The 21,911-nt window shown below is 40.7% G+C and overlaps 1 protein-coding gene across 2 annotated transcripts in view; it reads left to right on the forward strand.

The window, feature by feature from the left end:
- The window catches only part of GCLC (glutamate-cysteine ligase catalytic subunit), a 50,601-nt gene that overhangs the window by 16,462 nt on the left and 12,228 nt on the right, over positions 1-21,911 (forward strand). The window contains exons 2-6 of one of the 2 annotated variants that reach the window (XM_012441600.2): positions 9,649-9,761; positions 10,903-11,085; positions 15,638-15,751; positions 17,218-17,276; positions 17,378-17,511. In XM_012441600.2, coding sequence (XP_012297023.1) covers positions 9,649-9,761; positions 10,903-11,085; positions 15,638-15,751; positions 17,218-17,276; positions 17,378-17,511 — 603 coding nt within the window. The remainder of the gene's footprint in view (positions 1-9,648; positions 9,762-10,902; positions 11,086-15,637; positions 15,752-17,217; positions 17,277-17,377; positions 17,512-21,911) is intronic. The other variant, XM_012441601.2, reaches the window with a different exon arrangement.

Genomic DNA, 21,911 nt, shown 5'->3' on the forward strand with positions numbered 1-21,911 from the left:
TGTAACACATTGCGAGTAGCTATCAGCAGGGAAAATTAGGGCTGCTCTGGGCAGGATAAATACCTTGCACAGCTTTAGGAGGCACCAGGGTGGGTAGCACCCCTTGAGGATGGAAAGGGGAAGGGGTTAAGTGTTGGGGGTTCAGCAGAGGTCTCTCTAGAGTGGCACTTGACTTGAAGCACACAAGAGCCAGCTCTTTGAAATACTGTGGTAAAATCTTCCAGGCAGAGTAAACAAAAGTGTTTCAAAGGCCTTGAAATAGTTGTTGTAGAGACAGAAAAGGCCAGTGTAGCTGCAACACAGTGTGGGGTGGGTTGAAATGAAGGAGGCTGAGAAGATTGGTTCTAATGCTCTTTGGGAGGGATGTTGGAGTTTCTGCTGAGTGTGAGTCATTTAAGAGTTTCAAGGCCGGGCGCGGTGGCTCACGCCTGTAATCCCAGCACTTTGGGAGGCTGAGGCTAGTGGATCACCTGAGGTCTGGAGTTTGAGACCAGCCTGACCAATATGTTGAAACCCTGTCTCTACTGAAAATACAAAAATTAGCTGGGCATGGTGGCCCATGCCTGTAATCCCAGCTACTTGAGAAGCTGAGGCAGGAGAATCACCTGAACCCAGGAGGCGGAGGTTACAGTGAGCGGAGATCACGCCGTTGCACTCCAGCCTGGGCAACGAGTGAAACTCTGTTTCAAAAGGAAAAAAGTTTTAAGGCCAGGTGCGGTGACGCATGCCTGTAATCCCAGCACTTTGGGAGGCCGGGGTGGGCAGATCACGAGGTCAGGAGATCGAGACCAACCTGGCCAACATGGTGAAACCCCGTCTCTACTAAAAATACAAAAATGAGCTGCGCGTAGTGGCACACATTTGTAATCCCAGCTACTTGGGAGGCTGAGGCAGGAGAGTCACTTGAACCCAAGAGACAGAGGTTGCAGTGAGCCGAGATTGTGCACTCTAGCCTGGTGACAGAGCAAGACTCCATCTCAAAAAAAAAGAGTTTCAAGGAGAGTGACATGACCTGCTTTCTAAAGGACTGTGGGCTGCCTGACCGTAGTGTGAGACAGCATTCCATGCTAGTAGCTTTCACCTTTGACTAAAACAAGTACTGTGTGAAACATTTTTACAAAACAATACTTCCCTTCCCATGAGTGACATATTCTGATATTTCTATTCTACTCTATTAAAATAATTTTTTTTGTTATGTTGATCACAACTCACCATGACCCACTAAGGAGCTGTAACCAATGTTTGAAAAACATAAGACATTATTCTGCGTCAATCAGCGTATCACTGCCCTGGAGCTAGAGAATAGTAACCACTAACCCCTGAGTGGTACAGTGTACTTAATACCATTTTAGGCACTTTACATGCATTGTTTTATGTAATCCTCCCCAGTAGCCCTGTGAGGCAAGTATTACCCCCATTCTGCAAAAACTGAAGCATCATGAAGTTACCAGGATTCAAACTGATTGACTCCAAAGCCTGCGCTCTTAGCTGCTCCCCCACCTGTTGCTGCCCAAATAGGCAGGAGGAAAAGAGCTCTGTGCCGGTTTGAATAGGCTCCAACTAGAGATGAGATTGAGGGTGGCAAGGAAAAGAAAAAAGAATAGAGAAAGGGATGGTGGTAATGCAAGAAGTAGGCTTTTTTTTTTTTTTTTTAAATGAAAATAGGAATATGTCGTCAGCCACAGATGCAGGCTTAAGCATTTTTTGGTATCCGGTAGCTGGTAATTCTCTTCTAGTGAAATGCCAGCACGCTTTCAGAACAACAGCATTGAATATGCTTAGTAAAGTTCTTGGTCTGCAGGACAAATGCTAACAAGTTTAGTAATGTGACTGCAGCCTTCCCAGCTAATCTGCTGGCCCGCGAGCCCTGTGAATAGGCAGATGAAGGACGAGCCCTTTCTATGAAAATCAGGCTGACCTCATTTGATAGTTACGCAGCCTGTGTCGACCTCTTCCCAGGGCAGCAGGTAGCAGGCCAGAATCAGAACCCGGAGTCAGGAGCTTTAACTTATCTGAGATTTTCATCCTTTGGCATGAATTTCAAAGGATGTGGCAGGGAAGGAGATTATATTCACAAAAACCTAAATCTTCCAAATCCTGTGGATTAGAAGAATCACTCTGTGGGTAGGATCTACTGTAACATCCAGGTACGATTCCTGAATGGGAACCTGAGGCTGCCTTTGTGACATGTGGTTGTGACAGAATGTTTGCACCCAGATTCATATGATGGTGGAATGGCATTCAACTTGGAGGTCTTGAAGCCCCGTCTTCCTGTCACTGGAGGCATACGTGACCTCCACTGAGTGCTAACAGTCACTTTGGAGGTAGAATGTCTCTATTTAGCATTGACTCTCACTTAGTCTCTTTAGAAAACACTCTTTTTTTCTCTCTTTGTTGGGTTGATTAGTTTAACACCAGTTCCCAGGAACTAAAATCCTGAATTTCTCATAAGCAGTCTGTGAATTTAGGATGGCCTAACTTATAACATGCCTTAGAAGGAAATCATGTGTGCGTTCTTGCTTGCTCAGCCCAAGAAGTGCAATAGTCATGCCCCCATGCTAAAGCCCTAAACTCTCCTGCACCTGGAGGGAGCCCCTGCAGAAATTCTCCATGATCCTCACCCACTATGGTGCCCCAGCTCTGTTGATCCAAAGCAGTTGGATCTGAAACAGCTTCTGTCTGGGGACCAGGATACTCTCTCTTGTCATCCACGTGGTGACTAGGACTCTAGCAGGGGAATACGTTCTCAGGAAGAAGCCAGGGAATTCACTTGTCCTTAGAACCCAGAAGCTGTTGTACTAAAGTACAGATGTTTGGAGGTATATAAGAACTATTGATACTTACAATGTTGTTTCTTTAAGAGAAAATGTGTTCTGCTTTAGGTTCCTAAATTACAGAGTGCCTGGCTTATGCTGGTGGTAATATGCAGACATCCCCATTGGTAACTTGATGTGCTATCCTTTCCAAGGTTAATTTGTGTGAGAAGACTGCTTAGGTTTTGCTAGATTTGGTTCAGAAATAAGGTAGGAGTGCCTTAATGGTCTTTATAATTGTCAGAAAACTAAAACTAATATATACCTGAATTGTGGTAGCATGATTTAAAAAAAAAAAAAATCCGCCAGCGTAAATTCAGAGGCCTGGAAAATGTCTCATGCATCTGTGGAGTATGAAAGAGCAGATCTACATTCAAGGATTTCCTTTGTGCCAACAATACTGAATTAGTGTGTCCAGTAAAATTAATTTCAGGATTGTGGTTTCTCTTGGGTTTGGTCGAGTGCTGTCTAGTACAACTTCTGCTGTAGGAGAAATGTTCGACTCTGCACTATCCATTAGGGAGTAGGGAACTGAATGTTGTATTTTATGTTAAGTAACTTTAAATCTACACAGCCACATGTGCCTAGTGACCAGCATAATGGACAACACAATTTTTTGCGTTCTTTGGTGAAAGGTGACATTTTCTCCCTGTATGAGATTCACCCCAGTTTACCCTGCAACTCTCATTGTCTTTCTCTATTTTGTTAAAGTCTTGAAATTTTTCACTTGGGCCTCATATCACTAATCTAGGCATGTTAAAAATGTTTTCTGTGTTTGAGCCAAAACAATGTTGAGGAAGTTACTCCACCTAATCCTATAGGAAAGTAATTGATTTTTATGCAGTATTAAAATTGAGATTAATATGTTATAAATAAAAAGCAGCCTGCTCTATGCTACAGAAAACTAGATTAGGGAGAGGCCACATTTATTTTAATTTCTAAAAGTCTAAACCTTTCATAGTATCATGTGAAATTCTGTAGTATGAATAGACACAAAACCAAAATTTTCTCAAAATATATGAAATGTTAGAAGCATTTAATATGGCTTTAGATTAAACTGCTAACACATTTTCTTTTTGTAACATAGAATAATTTAATCATTACAGTATCCACAGTCATCAGTTTAAAATATAGTTGTGTGTTATGTGATGTATGTATGTATAGTGTCATGTACACAAAAGTACAGTTTCTACTTTGTACTTGTCCCCTAAACGTGCTTGGAGTTTGCCATGTGAAACAGTACTTTTCATATTTGTGATGTCATCATTAGACATATCTAACAAAGGAGTCCATCTTTAAAAATCCAAGCCATATGCAATTTTATGACATCTGTATGAGAATCTTCTATTCAGTTTTCTACTTTTTAAAACACAGCTCCTCTTTTAGTCTTGTCATTCAGGTTGTCCTTGTGTAACTGTGGGTGTTTAAAAATTAAGTAGCATCATTATGGCTAACACCTCTTTGGGTGGTCCAAGTTTGGAAAATGAATGCCATCCAACTTGATGGTTGAGATTGCTTTTAAAAAAATTGTCATTACCATTTTGCTGTGAGAGGAAACAGTCTTCTGGGCAGAAGGCATAGTCCCTAACTTTAAAACAGTTTATAACCTAGAGGGTGACTGCTGGGCATGATCTCTGTGGGGTGGATGCAGTGATCTGCATCTTTGACAGGCCAGAGGGTAGTTGTGCTGCAGTCAGTCGTGCAGCTTCCCTGGGGGATGGGATCCTATGGGAGGTTGTATTTTATGTTAAAGGATCCCTAGACTCTCACCTTTGCCTAGCCAGTCCCCTTGTCAGGAATCAACTTACATTTAAATGGCACTTTCTCTGGGAAGCCTTCTGATGTTCTAAACTGGATTAGACTCTGCTGTTACATATGCACAGCTCTTCTTTGGTCATTTCGGGCACTCGTTCAGATAATTCAGTAATAGCGTTTTACTGTCAGTCCAGCCCAGCATGAGTGTGAGAACGGGAGCCACATCTGCCTGGCTCTTCACAGTATTGCCAGCACCTGCTTAGCACAGGGCTTTGTGGAATGGATGAAAGGACAAAGGGGTTAGTGCTGGGGGGTGAGGGGCAGGGAGTACGTGCAGCAAGACAGTGTTTTTTGGCACCGATTACTTATCAATTCTGACTAGAGCCTTAGTCCTCAGAATGGTTGCAGGCTTGTTTAGGAGTTAGTGTAAGGAGAAAACTAAGTCTCTGAGAAGCAGCAGGTGGTTCTAGCAAAAGAATCAAAACTATTGCTTGGGCCAGTGCAAGGGAGCCAGCAAAGTGGAGTGGAGGAGCTGGCCCTGAACCCCAGATGTCAGTGTGAGGACTGGAGACCCTGCCCTGCACACATACTCTACCTGGACTAGGTCCTGGGAAGCTCTTCACTGCCTTGCCCTCCTTGGCCTGACCACGCGGATACAGATCCTTCCCAGGGTGTAAGGAGGGGAAAGTCCTCATGCTGTCTCTGGGAGGAATGTAGGACCTCGCAGCTCATTGTCCCTGAAAGCCTTAGTGTAGGTTTCTTCTCTTCAGATGAGTTAAATAGTTTGAGAGGAGAAATTCCTTCTTTCTAATTTACACAGAAACTGATAAAGGAACTTTGTCAAAGTATAACCTCCCTAAATGGGGAACTGCCTATAACTGCTTTGAGTCTTATAGAACTGTATTGTTTCCTAATTAGGCACTGTTTTTACCTCTAGGAGTAGATATTAAGAAATTAGTATTTCATAAAATACTCAGCCATTCCACAAATTCTAAGATCCCTGAAACTCTTACCCTCAAGGTAGAGTATCAAAATGTTTTTTAAAAAAAGGAAAGAAAATTTTTATTTTACACTAGTGATAAATGCCATTTAAAGACTTAAATCCTAAAAGTTTGTATTTACTCTTATCTTAAGCTTCATTGTCACAGATATTTCACCATCTGCTGTATACTCAGCATCGTACTGAGTACTTACATCACCTCAGTTAAAATTCTGTTTTTATTGGCCTAATTTCAGATAAACATAAAGCACCCCACCTTTGTTTAAAACACCATCTTTGTTTAAATGACTTGGATTATTATGTCCAGAGTATTCCTAGCAACACTATTTAACACATAAAGCGAAGTACATAGTAGTCTTTTGTATGTGTCTTTGTCCTTGGTTCCACAGCTCAGAGATATCAGTATATTAGCAACTTTTATTCTAGTCTTTTATATGTGTCTTTGTCCTTGATTTGACAGCTGAGAGATTAATGACTTTTATTCTAGTAGGATAAAATTTAGCCTTTTAGCAATAGAAATCTAAGATATTTTAATTTTCATTTGTAAAAATGATGTATATTTAAAATATGAGTGTCTTGCAAAGAGGTTGGGTATTTTTATTGGGCCTCTTCTCCCCTATTTGAAAGGATGGCTGATGGGTGCCAAGAAAACAGTATCGCAAAGTCGCCTCTAGGGTGTTGTGACCTGTGTATTGCAGAGAATAGAGCTCAGTGGGTATTTTTTTCCCTACTTCCAAGATGATATGTTAATTACACAAGTTTAAATTGGTCGCTCTGCAACCCATTTGTAATGCTCTTTAGGTCAATATGCTTTTGGAGTTGTATATGTGTGCAGTGTACTTAAATATGTTAGATGTTGCTGCAATTCTGGGTTTATAGCCTAGATGCTATTCAAAGTTAAAAAGCTGGTTACAATTTTATCCTTAGAATCAGTGTTGTGGTACAGAAAGACATTTGTTTTATTATTTTCTTTTTTACATTCATCTTATCCTTTGGATTCAAAAACCAAGTTTAGGATGGGGATAAAATCCAGAAATCCTAAAATAATTTATTATGGCTTTAGATGTTTTATGTTGGAAAAGCGTTGTCTTAATGTATCACTTTTCATTATCACCATCATCTAGCTTATTGCATCAAACCCCATTTTAGCTCTAGTTTGGCTTTTAAAGATGCAGTTACGATTGAGAATGCTCATATAGACAGACTCTAATCAGAAATAAACATAAATGTGTTGAGGTGGTGAGGGTGTTTAACAAAAAGCTAAAAGATTGAAGAATCTCTTTGAGGACTAATGTAGAAAGATCAAGGTGACTGCAGAGAAGGAGCACATCAGAAGACATTAAATTTGAGTTTGAAAAACCTTCAGGAAATTCCTGAGGCTTTCAATGATTACATTCTATTGAAAAGTAAATTTGGTTTTCTTTCTCTTTGGTAAATATTCTGATGTTTTTCTGTTTCATTTGCGTAATGAGATCATGAAGTGATTATACTTTAATTGAGGAGAGTTTGGTTTGTTAACATTTTAAATGTCATCCATTTGGCTGATATTTAAAACTCAAAATGAACTTGAACTTTTCGTTCTTTTGCCCTACCCATTTTTTAAACTTGTGAGCTAAGAGTGAATTTGAAAACTAAGGATTTCAATTTTTTTCAAAGTCAGGAAACTAACAAAAGTTATTGCAACTTAGTTTATATAATTGCTACAAGTTTTTGCTCATTTGGTAGAAAATAAATGATGCAGACTCAGTAAGCTAGGAAGTATCTCTTAGACTTTCTTTAGGAAGCATGTTACCTACTTAAGTAAATAACTTAATTCCAGTAGCAGATGCTAGGCAGATGAGTTGCAGTCTGAGCGAGTGAAGGAGGAAGTACTGAAGAAGGAAGATTTCCTCCTAGCTGGGAGAGTTAGGAATGCTACATAGACTAAGTGGGCTCCGTCCTGGCCCTGAGAGATGGGCCAATTAATCTGTTTAAATCTATGACTATAACTTAGTTACAGCTCAGCTTCCATGATACAGTGTTAGGCCCCCTTCCATAAAATGAAAGCATCAATTTGAGATTGTTTCATCCAGTATTACTACTTTTCCCTGCTTCCTATAGGTTATAACAATTTTATAAAAAGCTTATCATCACTTACCAAGACTGGCATCCTCTACAGTCCTAGCAGCAAGGTGTGCTGGGCCTTGAGGCTAGGCAGGGGTGGCTTCAAATCCCTGGCTGACGCTTGTGGTCTTGAGTAGCTTACCTCTCTGAGCCCCTTTGCCCACCTGTGAAACAAATGATCATGCCTACTTTTGCATGCTGGGTTTGAAGATTAGGATTCATATATGAAAGCGTATCCTTTCTCATTATGCTCATTTAAAGATTAACTTGTTATCTTTTCACATACCCATTCTGAGGCTCAACCAAGTTTCCTGTTCCATCAGGTTTTAGCTGTTCTGGAGTCATAAATCTATGGATGCTATCTTGCAATCTGTACTTGTTGTTAGCAACAGTTCCAGATTCTGCAGCTTAGTTTTTAGTCAGCTGACACTGAGTGATTGTGCAGGTGGAGACCTCATGTTTCTGGCTCGTGTACCCAAATCAAGCAGGCTTTTCTGCTTCTTGAACTAAAAGATTCTGATGAGAGCTAATAAAAGTTAATTGAAAGTTTATTTTGTTGTTGTTTAAACTTGCTAGGCTATCTCCTGTAGTTACTTTTTTTTTTTCCTCTTTATAATCCTGTTTCTTAGCCATTACTGTTTCTGTGATGAAGATGCCTGACTCAAATGCCTTCCAAGACCAGGGAAATACACATAAATAAGGGAATAAACCACTGCAGACAGTGTGTACCCCTGAAAAGTGAACAGCCCAGCCACAGTCACAGGCTTCCTTCTGGCCTTCTGGGTGTTGTTTTAAGACTGAGAACCTAGATTTACAAGTGAAACGTCCAAGAGATAGTGGATATACTGTTACCTGCCCGCCTTTTTTTTAACTACTATTGTAAGTGAAATTTACAAGTGAAATGTCCAAGAGATAGTGGATATACTGTTGCCTGCCTTTTTTTTTTTTTAACTACTATTGTAAGCCAAACTAATACATCATGGCTTACAATAGTAGTTAAACTATGGCTTGCAATAGTAGTTAAATATGGTTTGTCTTGTGAGGGAATCAGCCAGCTTCCCACCTCTGTAGTAACGTCTTGGTGCCATGTGCAAAGGGTACTTTCAGGGGTTTGCCTGAATAATTCCGTATCTTTCCACGTATGTATGGATAATGGATGTTTTGTTTCAGTCATACATCGTGATTCATAATCTTCGCTGTTCACACCAACTCTCATGATTTAAAGCATGCAATTTCAGGAAAAAGAAAAGTAGGTTCTAGTTGTACTCTGCCCAAAAGTATGACTTTGGTGTTTAAGTCTTTATTTTTATTAGAATTCCACCAGGTATTGTTAATAAATGCACTAGTGCACCCTGCATTGTAAATTTTATATGGTTTCGGAGTGGAGAAATTGTCTTAAATTACTTGTGATAAACCAAAATTAAATTGTTGAACCCCCTAAAATAACTTCTCCACACAGTATATTTATGATTATGGTTTAACTCTCCAAAAGTGACTGGTAGTGGGATTATGAAAGTGTAATCTACCTGACTTATTACTCTGCCAGTAAGTGTAATCTACTTGACTGAAATGTCCAGATAACCACTTTCTTGAACTTATAGTAAACTAACTGAGGAAATAAATTTTAAAATGCAGCTGCTTTTTTACAATGGCAATTTACAGAATCTTTGCTTCAAAACGCATCTTTTTAGAAGTACAACTTGTCAAAATGGGTATAGACCTTTCCATAGGATATTAAGTAGAACAGAGACAAGGAGGGATGAAAGTGGCACTATTGACTGATCATTTCTACAGGTTTTCATATTATGCGTATGAACACTTACTGTGTGCTGTATTGTAAGCAGATGTGACTTTCTGGGGTTACTGTGGATCCTTTCCAGACTTCACGTTTCCCTGCCTTCTTCTTCAGGAGGTGACACTGAAAACAAGTCTGGAAGAATGTAGAATGTTAATTTTTCTCACCTTTATTTTCAATAGGTGGAATACATGTTGGTATCTTTTGATCATGAAAATAAAAAAGTCCGGTTGGTCCTGTCTGGGGAGAAAGTTCTTGAAACTCTACAAGAGAAGGGGGAAAGGACAAACCCAAAGTAAGCTCTCATGTGCTGATTTAGTGTTTCTGAAACTGCTAAAACTACTAGAATATAGAGTTTTCCCTAGTTACTGAAGGCAAGATAGCGTAACACTTAAGAGTACAGGCTCTGGTTCCAGGTGGCCAGAGTTTCAAATCCTGGTTCCTTTACTCAGTTGGGCAAGTTACTTAACTTTTCTGTGCCTCAGTTCTCTCGTCTGTAAAGCAAAGATAATAGCAATACCTACCTAAGGTATTGGAATTAAATACATTAGTATATGAAGCACTTTGTGCAGTAAATTAAATATAAAGCCTGTTTATTATTAAAACGTTTTTGGGGGAAAATGTATTGTGGAAGCATATAACTGGGATCACAAACCATGGTGCAAGACAAAACTTGCACATGGGTTTTGCTTGGCTGGCATGATGTTTTAAAAATATTTCTATATTTAAATAGACAAAGAGGGGGCGGGAAGGGGAATGTATACTCCCTGTTTATTTTCCACTCATTAGTTTTTGGGGAGCTGCACTTGAGTTTGGAGGGTAGCATAGAATTGAAAGAGCCCGTAAGGCCTCATGCCCTTTACTGCAGAGTGGGTGAGTTTGTCCTGGACAGTGAGTGCTCTGTGTGCATTTTCAGTTATTCATAAAGATTTTGGGTTGGGCACGGTGGCTCATGCCTGTAATCCTAGCACTTTGGGAGGCTGAGGCAGGCAGATCACTTGAGGCCAGGAGTTCAAGACCAGCCTGGCCAACATGGCAAAAACCTGTCTCTACTAAAAAATACAAAAATTAACCAGGCATGGTATTGCACGCCTGTGATCCTAGCTACACAGGAGGCTGAGGCACAAGCATCGCTTGGACCTGGGAGGCGGAGGTTGCAGTGAGCCGAGATCATGCCATTGCACTCCAGCCTGGGTGACAGACTGAGACTCCGTCTCAAAAGAAGAAAACATTTTGGACCCAATACTTCAATACCTGTTGACCCTTATGTAGTGGAAGAGCTATGGAAAAGTAATAATCACCGAGAACTGTGAAGGAGTTCTTAGCTTCATTTATACCTAATGGTTTCTAAATTTTTAAATCAACTTTAAAAACTTAAAAATTGAGCAGACTGTAGCAAAAGAATTAGATGGAACTAAATTATTTATCCTCCATAGCCATCCCACCCTTTGGAGACCAGAGTATGGGAGTTACATGATTGAAGGGACACCGGGACAGCCCTACGGAGGAACGATGTCTGAGTTCAACACAGTCGAGGCCAACATGCGGAAACGCCGGAAGGAGGCAACTTCTGTCTTAGAGGAAAATCAGGCTGTTTGCACAATAACTTCATTTCCCAGGTTAGTTCCTACATTAACATGCCCCAGCAGATCTCTCAGAGATACAGGTAATAAAAAGAGCAAGTCATAACCCAGGCATTCCACCTTACAATCCTCATACATTACAGACAGTTCATATTTTATGCACGTGAGAGACTCTGTAACAGTAGAGCTGCAGGCACAGTTGCATGCCAGCTTCTGTCGGCTGTGGTGGCTGCACCTTGGTGAGCACACTCAGCAGGGCTCAGTGGGAAAGACTGGGGTACTGTGGTGACAGACCAGCAGTGTGCCTATGTCTGTCGCAGGCGAGGGTGGAGGGAGCAGCATGCCTGCCACACAGTTCTGACATTGTAAGCAGTAGCCAAAGCTGCTGGAGTGCTGTCGCCTCATGACTGTGATGGTTGTGTCCTCGTGCACTTTCAAAAAGGAGCGTTTACCTTCTAGCATATGGCGACATCACTGGCAGATCGTAGGGTCTGCGGTGCTCCCAATGCACTATCGACACCAATAATCTATGAGCAACGTGAGTCATTAGGTCATTGCATATTGTGCTGAAAAGAAGATTTAGGGTTTGTCATCAAATCTAGTTATGATCAAAAGTACATAAAAGTAATAGTCAAATTATGTTCTTCACTTAGAATGAGGAACATGAATATCATATGTATTATACATAGAACCACTACATAAGAATACATTTCTGCCAAAGCATGAATGTGATTTATCTATTCTAGATGTCTGTCAGATTATGACAGTACACTTAGCTCCTCAAAGTTCAAAGGAACTCTAGGGATTGGTATCCATGGTGGAGAAAGCTTTGAACTATTTTCATACCTTTTCACTGAAAAATGTCCATCAGCCATTCAGGGTCATATAATTGGCCTCAGAAGGGCATTTAAATGGGAATTTTATTGTTTTTTATATCTCTATTGTAACATCTAAATAGTTGGAAATTTATTTAAGCCAGTCATCTAACATTTATAGAAGCATCTCTATTTCTGTGATACCTTCATTCCATATGTATAGGCCACTCCACTCTTTCCACCAGAAGGAAGAACCCTGGGTGAGGTTGGACAGATTTGTTTAGATTCAAGTGGGCACATTTCTTTGTCCTAATGTTTGAAAGAGGAGGTGAAAAATCACTGGCCCTGCCATTCACTCAGACACTTGAGTGCCTGCTGCGGGCAGAATGGTCATACCCTCATGAGTGAAGACGGACAGCCCTGTCTCTGTGGAGCTAGGGGGACAAAGGACAATCAAATACCCATAGATTCAATGAGTGTCAAAGTGGGGCAGTGCTAGGAGGAGGAGACAGACGGGGCGCAAAGAGTACAACCTGGGTATCCAGTGGACTCTGGTGGGTAGAGGGGGAGAGGGATGGGATGTCCAAGGTTCTTGGAGGAGTGAAACAGGAATGGGGAGCAAAGGAAAATCTTAGGGAGGGGGAGCAGCGTGTGTAGAAGAAGTCCTAGGATAAGCCAAGCAAGCAGATATTTTCTGGGAACTAGAAGAAAGCAAGCTGGCCGATGTGACTAGGAGGCTGAGGAGGAAGTGCAAGTGTGGGGTAAAGGGAAGCTGGCAGGTAACTTGGAGGCCACGTCAGGTTAGCCACAGATTTTGGTTATTCTCCTAAAAGCAGTTGGAGGCCTCGGGAAGGTTGAATTGGGCGGATGGCATCCCCTTTTTGCTTTGCAGCCCTTGCTTGGGCTGTAGTGTGAGAGTAACTGTGGAGCTGGTGCTAGGGCTACTAGGAGCTGAGTGAGGGAGCTCCCTGGGGGAGACAAGGGCTGCCTGGATGCCAGTGGGTGCTGCTGATAGGAAAAGTGGGTGGTTTCAAAGATAACAGAGTCAGTGCACTGCTGGGGAGAGAAGAGACAGCAAGGCTGTTTCTACAGGTCATTGTCCTGAAAACCTTAGAATTTTACAGTAGAGGCCAAGGAGTAGGTTACAGATGTTAAAAGACAACTTCTAGTGAACTGGAAAATATAATACCTTACGTTTTCCTTTTTTCCCCCTTAACATTTAAGAGGGTTGTACAGTTCACTTAGCAAATTAAGGAATTGGGAAGAGATTTGTAACACAAACCAGAACTGTTTTATATATTAAAACTGAGAAATATATAGGATTGATGGGCTGTGGTGTTTCCTTCTAGGCCTGAAAGTAAAGTTTTGGGTTAAACCTAATGTATCCCTTACCTTAATTGAGAATGGTTCTGTATAGAATAGTTGCCCTTCTTAAAAATATTTAGCGGCTGGGCATGGTGGCTCACACCTGTAATCCCAGCACTTTTGGAGGCCGAGGCAGGTGGATCACCTGAGGTCAGGAGTTTGAGACCAGCCTGGCCGACATGTAAAACCCCATCTCTACAGAAAATACAAAAATTAGCTGGGTATGGTGGCATGCGCTTGTAATCCCAGCTACTAGGGAGGCTGAGGCAGGAAAATCGCTTGAACCTGAGAGGCAGAGGTTGCAGTGAGCTGAGATTGTACCACTGCGCTCCAGCCTGGGCGACAGAGCAAGACTCTGTCTCAAAAAAAATAAAAATAATACAAATAAAAAAATGTAGCATCTTAAGTCATTATGAAGGGAAAGTTGAGACAAAGGCATAAGTTTTATTCTAAAAACCTATAATTAAAAAAAATTATATGTATAATTTTTTATACCCTGTCCATATAGGAAGGTATTTTTGGACTTGAAACAATAATTATTAGTTATTTAGTGGTCAGAAGCCTCCCTGTACATCCACAATAAATGATAAAGTTTTGTTGTAGTATGGGATCAATGGAGAAAGGAGTGCGCTGGTTCTTAAGTATAAACGGTGTGACTTTCTTTGTAAAGAGGTAAAGCTCTTTAGCATGGAACCGTAGTCCAAAACAGTAGTCATCTGACTATTTAAATTTAAAATTAAAATTACGTAAAATGAAAGTTGTAGTCCCTGATGTGACTGAGGAACTAGACTCATTTCAAGGGCTCGGTAGCCACGTGGTTAGTGACTACCACATTGGTTTGTATAGTGAAGATATTAAACATCTCCATCACTCCAGAAAGTTCTGTTGGACAGCAGTGGTCTAGAATAAAGCAGTGCCGTAGGTGTCTGAAGATGCAAGTTCTGATTCTACCTCTCCCTTCCACACAAACACACTCTCGTTCTCTCGTCATCTAATCTGATTCTGGTGAGCGAGGAGTCCCGTCAGATTTAAGTTTATTACTCTCTCAAAGGACTAATCCTAAGGTTGTAGGCTCATAGCAAATAATGCACATAGCTTCAAGAAATTTCAAGAACCCTTGTAGCTGGGAACCGTTTTCTAGGTAAAGATCACTACCTTCAGTTGTTCACAAGGTGGATATGGGCAGCCAACAGGTACTTTATTTTATATTAAGAAAAAGTAGGGGTTGAAAATAAGGCATGGATGGCCATGCATGGTGGCTGACGCCTGTAATCCCAGCACTTTGGGAGGCTGAGGGAGAAGGATTACTTGAGCCTAGGAGTTCAAGACCACTCTGGGCAACATAGTGAGACTTCATCCCTACAAGAAAGAAAAACTTAGCCGGGTACAGTGGCTCACTCCTGTAATCCCAGCTACTCAGGAGGCTGAGGTAGAAGGATGACTTGAGCCCAGGAGCTCAAGGCTGTGCTGAGCTATGATTGTGCCACTGCCCTCCAGCCTGGGAGACAGAGCAAGACCCTGTCTCAGAAAAAAAAATATATATTTTTTTTTTAAAAAGGTATGAGCTAATCTTGACCCTCAAACCACAAGTTTCTTTCTTCCCACTGATTAAAAACCCCTCCCCTGTCTGGCTTTTACTTAGTCTTTGTCCTCCCTTACAGCACATGTAATATTGACCTCAAATTCCTAACTTGGAAAAACTGGGGCCATCACTGAAAGTGATGTGGCATTTGAGCTTTACATTTAGGAATAAATATGGAGCTTCATTTTTCTGTGTTGAAATTAGAGCTCCTGAAGTCAAGTAAGAGAATAGGGTTGGGTTTCAGACTTCAGAGGGTGATCTCAGGAGTGGATGGGGACACTGGCAGAGATACTCCCTAATCTTGAGGGACTCATGAGGTAACCTGCAGAGGCAAAAAACAGGCTCCTTCCAGTTTCAAACAGAGCCTACCAGGAAGTGGGAGGCAGTGGTACCATGCAGGGGGTCCAAAGATAATCTGAGAATTTAGAGGCGAAAAAGGAAGACACCTCAGAAGCCATGTAAGGGGACACCTGTAACCCATGACAGCTGGCATGACCAAGAGAAATGACTTCTGTGCTCCTCCTTCCTATTAGATGAAGAGATGGAGAGGACTCGAGTAAATGCTGTGTGGATTGTGAGTCAGTGGAGACTTGGATAAAGTTAGTAGTGGGCTGGAATTAAAAGAAGATCCTCATGAGCAAGAAGTGCAGGGAGTGGTTGTGAAGGGGCACAGTATTTAGTACACAACATTTGTTTTGTAGATACAAAACCCTCTGAAAAGGGAATTAGAAATGAGGTGTCTTTAGCAGGTGCAGTGATGGCAAGATTGCCCACAATTAATTCCTGAAAACAAATCCCATCTATTTAGTTCTCCAATTTGTTGTAGATTAGGCTGCCCTGGGTTCACACTGCCTGAGTTCAAACCCAACCCAGTGGAAGGAGGAGCTTCCAAGTCCCTCTTCTTTCCAGATGAAGCAATAAACAAGCACCCTCGCTTCAGGTGAGTATGGCTTTGTGTTGAAATGCAGATGCCCCTCACTAGACCTCTGCCTTCCGAGAGTATGGTATTTCTGTCAGGGAATCCTTTTTGAGCATTTACCGAGTTTTGGCTCCCTTTCAAAGTAACCAGAGAAGATAGCAGACGTGCACCTGTTCACGTCTTCAGTACCCACAGGCTCTTTGGTTGTTGACACTTGCACCAGGCTTGATTTACCCATTTTCCAAGTCATTGTTAAGTTATTTGCTGAGCCACTGACCTCTTTTAATGGGGTGATTATTTTCAGTGCTAGGTCTGTAAATGCCTACTGGGATTTTTTTTTCTCTTAGTTATTCCTACTTTGTTTTCCCCTCTCTAAATTAACCATGGTATCTGTGATCTGTGCATCTCACTCAATATAACTTGTGAAATAGGTACAGTATCTGGTATATATAATAAGCACTCTCTTTCCTCTATTAAATTCTAGTTCTGTTAGTTTGTAGTTCAAGACTTCTCAGCATTCATTCCTTTAACAGGCTCGCACATTTGCTATGTGCAGAGACTTTTCGGGGAGACATATTTGCAGACATAGTTTCTAACTTCAAATGTTGTCATGTGTTTAAAGGAAAATAAAAACAATTCAGCTGCTCAAGAAGAGATAGATTATGACAGATGTCAAAAGATGGTAGCAACAGAAATTCTTGGAGAAAGGAAGGTGCTTCTGAGTGAGGGTATCAAAGCAGGCTTCGTGGAAGAGGTGGCACTGAAGCGGAGTCTATAGCAGCACTGTCCACAGAAGCATGTAATTGTAAATGTTTCATACCCTCATTAAAGTAAAAACCAGATGAACATAATTTTATATTTTATTTAACCCAATATGTCCAAAAGTGTTATCATTTGAACATGTAATCAATACTTTATTAACAAGTAATTTTATGTTTTTTTGTACTAAGTCTTCAAAATCTGGAGTATATGTTACTCTCATGGAACATGCATGTTTTAATTAGGACAAGCCATATTTCAAGTACTCAGTGGCCACTGTGTGCCTGGTAGCTTTTGGACTAAACAAGCCTGAGTCTGGAGGATAAGTGTTAATCCTGCAGATTTGAGGGAGGGAGGAACAAGGCTTTGGGGCTCCAGAGGTGCCTGGGGAAAGTGAGTACTACAGTTTGACCAAAGTCTTTGGAGTTAATTTGGGAAATGCTGGAAACAGTGAAAGCAGACCATGGTAAGTTACAGGGAGCCATGGGAGCAGGGGTTGAACAGGAGAGAGAATGGGATTCTTGAGCAGAAGCCAAAGAATTGATACTAATGCAGAACATCAGAAACTTCCCTTACAATATCTTGACACAGATACATTTTCTGTTGAGTTGTCTTAGAGAACTAATTTGAGGTATGATTTCATTCCATTTAATTGTGTGTAATCACATTCTTCTTTTACATGATGACTCTTAGGTGACTAATTTATGACGTTTGGTTGTCTGTTTTAGTACCTTAACAAGAAATATCCGACATAGGAGAGGAGAAAAGGTTGTCATCAATGTACCAAGTAAGTCTACTGAGAGGTGGTGGGGTAGGAGAGAGACATGTTGAATTGTTGTTTAATCCTGGATTCTCAACCATTTTTGTTTTTGTATTTTTATAATACAGTATTTAAGGACAAGAATACACCATCTCCATTTATAGAAACATTTCCTGAGGATGATGAGGCATCAAGGGCTTCTAAGCCAGATCATATTTACATGGATGCCATGGGATTTGGAATGGGCAATTGCTGTCTTCAGGTATTGTTTCAAATATACAGAGAGGCAAAGTGTTCCATCCATTTCTGTTTTTTTACTTCATTATATGTGCATGTTTCCTGTTCCAAAAAATCACATTTTAATCAGGTTGAAATGGTAGCTGGTATGCCTTTCTGAAAAACAATGAAATTATATTAGTAAATTCACTGGAAGCTGTATATGACTAATAGTTCTACAGACTCTGTGGTTCACCAAAAAGGTATGTACTCTATAAATACCTTTATAATTTCGGTTAACTTAAAATGCAATATATTCTGTCATCATTTCTTTATATGCCTAGTTTTTACTGCCATCTAGTGACAGGCTAATGAGGTGGTTTAAATATTGTTCAAAACTGAAAATGAGCTCCGATGGAAGTATTCCAGTGATTTTGTGATCCAAGGGATTTGTGCAAAATTGTCTAGCGGTATGAAAAGAACAAATGTTTAGCAGCTTGTGTTTGCCTTGCTACTGAGTAAAGTACACAGGAGCGTGTCTGTGTTTACCCATTTAAAAATTTTCCTGGATCTGTCTAAATTATGGTGCTCCTGGCAGTGACTGTGCCCAAGCTCACTTAGGACCAGAGTGGAAGAGCATAGAACCCATCAGGTGGCCACACACAGGCCTGCTATTGGGTTTGGCTCTGTCAAACATAAACCATCATACTTCGTGAAAAACGAGACTTTTCAACTTTTAACTGCATATCTGTTCTCCTATCTTAATTACAAGTATTTGTAAAGAGAACCATTAAGTTCTAGAGCTCACTGTACATGGTTTTAAAATTATATAAGTGCTATTAGAGTATTGATTGCCTTTTCTTGGTTTAATATTAAACCAGGGTGTTCTGCCAAGGACTGCATAGTTTCTCTGATATAGTGCCAAACGGATATTCTTTCCACTGAAACACTGTATGTATACCAATAAATGTATACTATATGATAGATGATAAATATTTTTCTTGCTTGTAGATAGGATTTTTCCATTCAGTGTAAGCTTTGTCATGGGATTCAGTTTTCTTTTTCCCAATGACATGTAGTTTCACTACTCCACTTAAAAAAAAATCATTAGCACAGATAAAGTGTGTGGCAAATGAAATGAAAATTTGCATGCCAGGCGCGGTGGCTCACGCCTATAATCCCAGCACTTTGGGAGGCCGAGGAGGGTGGATCACGAGGTCAAGAGATCGAGACCATCCTGGTCAACATGGTGAAACCCCGTCTCTACTAAAAATACAAAAACTTAGCTGGGCATGGTGATGCGTGCCTGTAATCCCAGCTACTCAGGAGGCTGAGGCAGGAGAATTGCCTGAACCCAGGAGGCGGAGGTTGCGGTGAGCCGAGATCACACCATTGCACTCCAGCCTGGGTGACAAGAGCAAAACTCCGTCTCAAAAAAAAAAAATAAAGAAAATTTGCAATTCACCATAGAAATCCCTGCTTTATATTTCTTCAGTGGAACGCTGAAACGACTTCTTTCCCAAGTACACTGATTTGATCTTTACAAATTATATGACTATATTAAACTATCACATGTGCCCTGAAACAGTGTACATCTATTATGTATCATTAGAAAGATGGGAAAAAAAGTACTTATTACAGTAAAGCAGAAAAAATATATTTAAAGTAATTTTTTGAGGTTAATGTAAGGCTTACTGTATAAAACAAAAAGCATTTTAACCACATTCAATTCTTGACTGTTTTGGGGCTTCTCAGGAATCACTTAAAAAACGCTAAGTTCACAGCCAGGCATGGTGGCTAATGCCTGTAATCCCAGCACTTTGGGAGGCTAGGGTGGGTGGATTACTTGAGGTCAGGAGTTTTAGACCAGCTTGGCCAACATGGCAAAACCTCACCTCTACTAGAAATATAAGCCAGGTGTGGTGGCTTATGCCTTTAATCCTAGCACTTTGGGAGGTCAAGGTGGGCAGATTGCCTGAGCTCAGGAGTTTGAGACCAGCCTGGGCAACACAGTGAAACCCTGTCTCTACTAAACTACAAAAAATTAGCTGGGCTTGGCAACATGCCCCTGTAGTCCCAGCTACTCAGGAGGCTGAGGCATGAGAAATGCTTCAGCCTGGGAGGCGGGGGTTGCAGTGAGCCAAGATCATGCCATTGCACTCCAGACTGGGCAACAGAGCAAGTCTTTGTCTCATAAAAAAAAAAAAAAAAGCAGTAAGTTCATGACAGGCTATGATAGCCCCACTTGCCCCTCCCCCCAAAGTCATGTGACTTCAAAACTGGGTTATAGGTTAATTTTAGATTAGATGTTTAGGTTTCTAACATATATCTTCCTTAGTTCCTTCCCCCATCCCCATCAGTTTCCTGGCAACATTGTGTGCCTTCTTTATATGATGCTTTAAAAGGACACTAGAAGCCAAAACTACTCGTGTATTCATGGCTTTTTAAGGTGTAAGAACTTTTTTTCCTTCCATTAAAGCCATTATCCACAGTGATGTCCTATTTAATTTGATGATTGCATATCAGCTCTAGAGTAAGGAAGCTAATTACTCAATGTATTTAAAATAACTAAGTCACTTCACTGTTCCATACTTCTCTGTGGTTGGATTTCCCAGGATTCACCTATGAATTATGTATTGTGTACTAGGCCATCTAAGAGAAGTCAGTTGCAAAACTGGAAAGAAAACCTGCTTCTCATAGTATTGTTTTAAAAACAAAAATAATGCATGCACACTAAAGTACCTAAGAGTAACACAAAAAAGACCTAAAAAAATAACAAGATGCATGTTTAAAATAATTCTCTAGTCAATACTTGGAAAAAATTTAGTGTTTTTGTTTTTAAATCTCAATGCTTTGTCAGTTTGGCCTTTGGGGTCCCTATCTTTCAGGTAGCACTTCTTTTTTTTTTTTTTTTTTTTTCAAGATTTTCATTTGTTAAGCACTAACCAGGTGTCAGACACTGTCCTGCACACTTGGGGTAGAGAATGGGAAGAAAGATCCCCGCCCTTCTGGAGCTTCCACTTTAGCAAATGAGTGCATAAAGACTTTGCTTACCAGCTCCCATTTCCTCACTGCTCATGTAATTCATACCACACTCAAACAGATTTCCAAGTTCCTGCCTCTTTTGCAGAAACCACCCTTGGTCTGATTATCAGTGACCTAATTGCCAGCCCTTCTCAATCTTTGTTTTAACCTTTGAAACTCTTATTCTTTCATGCCTGTGACACAGCTTTCCTCTGTGTTGAATTAATTATTAAACTAGTAATGACTAGTTAATATAGTTAGTCTCCACATTGACATGAAATGCAATTATAATTGGGCAGGCAAACTCAAGTCTCCTGTAAGGTGTTGTCTGCCGTTGAAAGCAAAGTTGAGATCCAGCTAAAACCACTGGAACTAACAGGTTGCTATTTTAACAGTAAAATATTCAGTCAGCTGCTGTTATTTCAAGTCTTAAACACTTAATTCATTTCATGTACCAACACTAAATTCAAGCTGTCATTATTGAATAACAATAACAGAGGAGATTAAAACTGTTCCCAACTTACAGTTATTACAAATGTGCTAACACAAACACAATTTGTGTTTCTTGCCCCTTCTACCCTCTTGGAAAGGAGCAGGTCTTTTTTTTTTTTTTTGGTTTCTGTTGGGTAACAGAATTCATGCTAACCAAATTATATGGTCTTTTTCTCTGCCTAACTCTTAAGTGTCCTACCTACCCTGCTTATGCAGCCTTCCTGGGTGATCTCCCCATCTTCAGGACATTATCTGAGCCTATCCCCTAGATATTTCTCCAACTCGGATTTTTTTTCTGGGCACCACCCCTGGAGACCTAGCCACTTAGAGGGCCCCTTTCTCTGTCTGTTCTCTTGGTCTCATAAGTCCGTCACATCATGGCACTTCTTTCTCTCTAACCTCTGAAAACCCAGGCCAAAATCTCGGCTATCCTCTACTCGCAGTCTCCCTTGGTCACCAGGGCTTGCTGCTTTGACTTTTGTATCCCTCTCCCCAGATCCTTTCTTAGGCTTTTCCTTGACAGGTGCAGTATTTTAACTGCTTCCCTGTCTTTCTAGCCTTGCCCACTTCCAAGCTCTTCACCATACTGCCACCAGTGAAGTTTGAAAACAGTAGTTAACCTGTCCAAATTCCTTTTGCTCTCCCTCACTAACTCTAAAGGGTGAGTAAGGCAACAAGCCCATAGAAGAGAAAATGCTTTGCTAAAGGTCATCATATGTCTGTGTCTTCCTTTTCTTTTATGACTACTTAATCTTATTTCACTTAGAACCTTGGTTATTTATGTTAGTTGTCAGTAGGCAGTGGAACATAATTAAACACCCATTTTCTAGTTACATTCACCTAAGACAACTTTTAAACAAACCCTTGCATTAAATGTTGCCATTAATGAAGGACTGTTACGTTGCCCATCTTTCCCCAGCCACCTTCCTT

This window comes from Aotus nancymaae, unplaced genomic scaffold (genome assembly GCF_030222135.1).
Source record: "Aotus nancymaae isolate 86718 unplaced genomic scaffold, 86718_ANA_hifiasm-v0.15.2.pri h1tg000040l, whole genome shotgun sequence".
NCBI classification, from domain to species: domain Eukaryota; kingdom Metazoa; phylum Chordata; class Mammalia; order Primates; family Aotidae; genus Aotus; species Aotus nancymaae.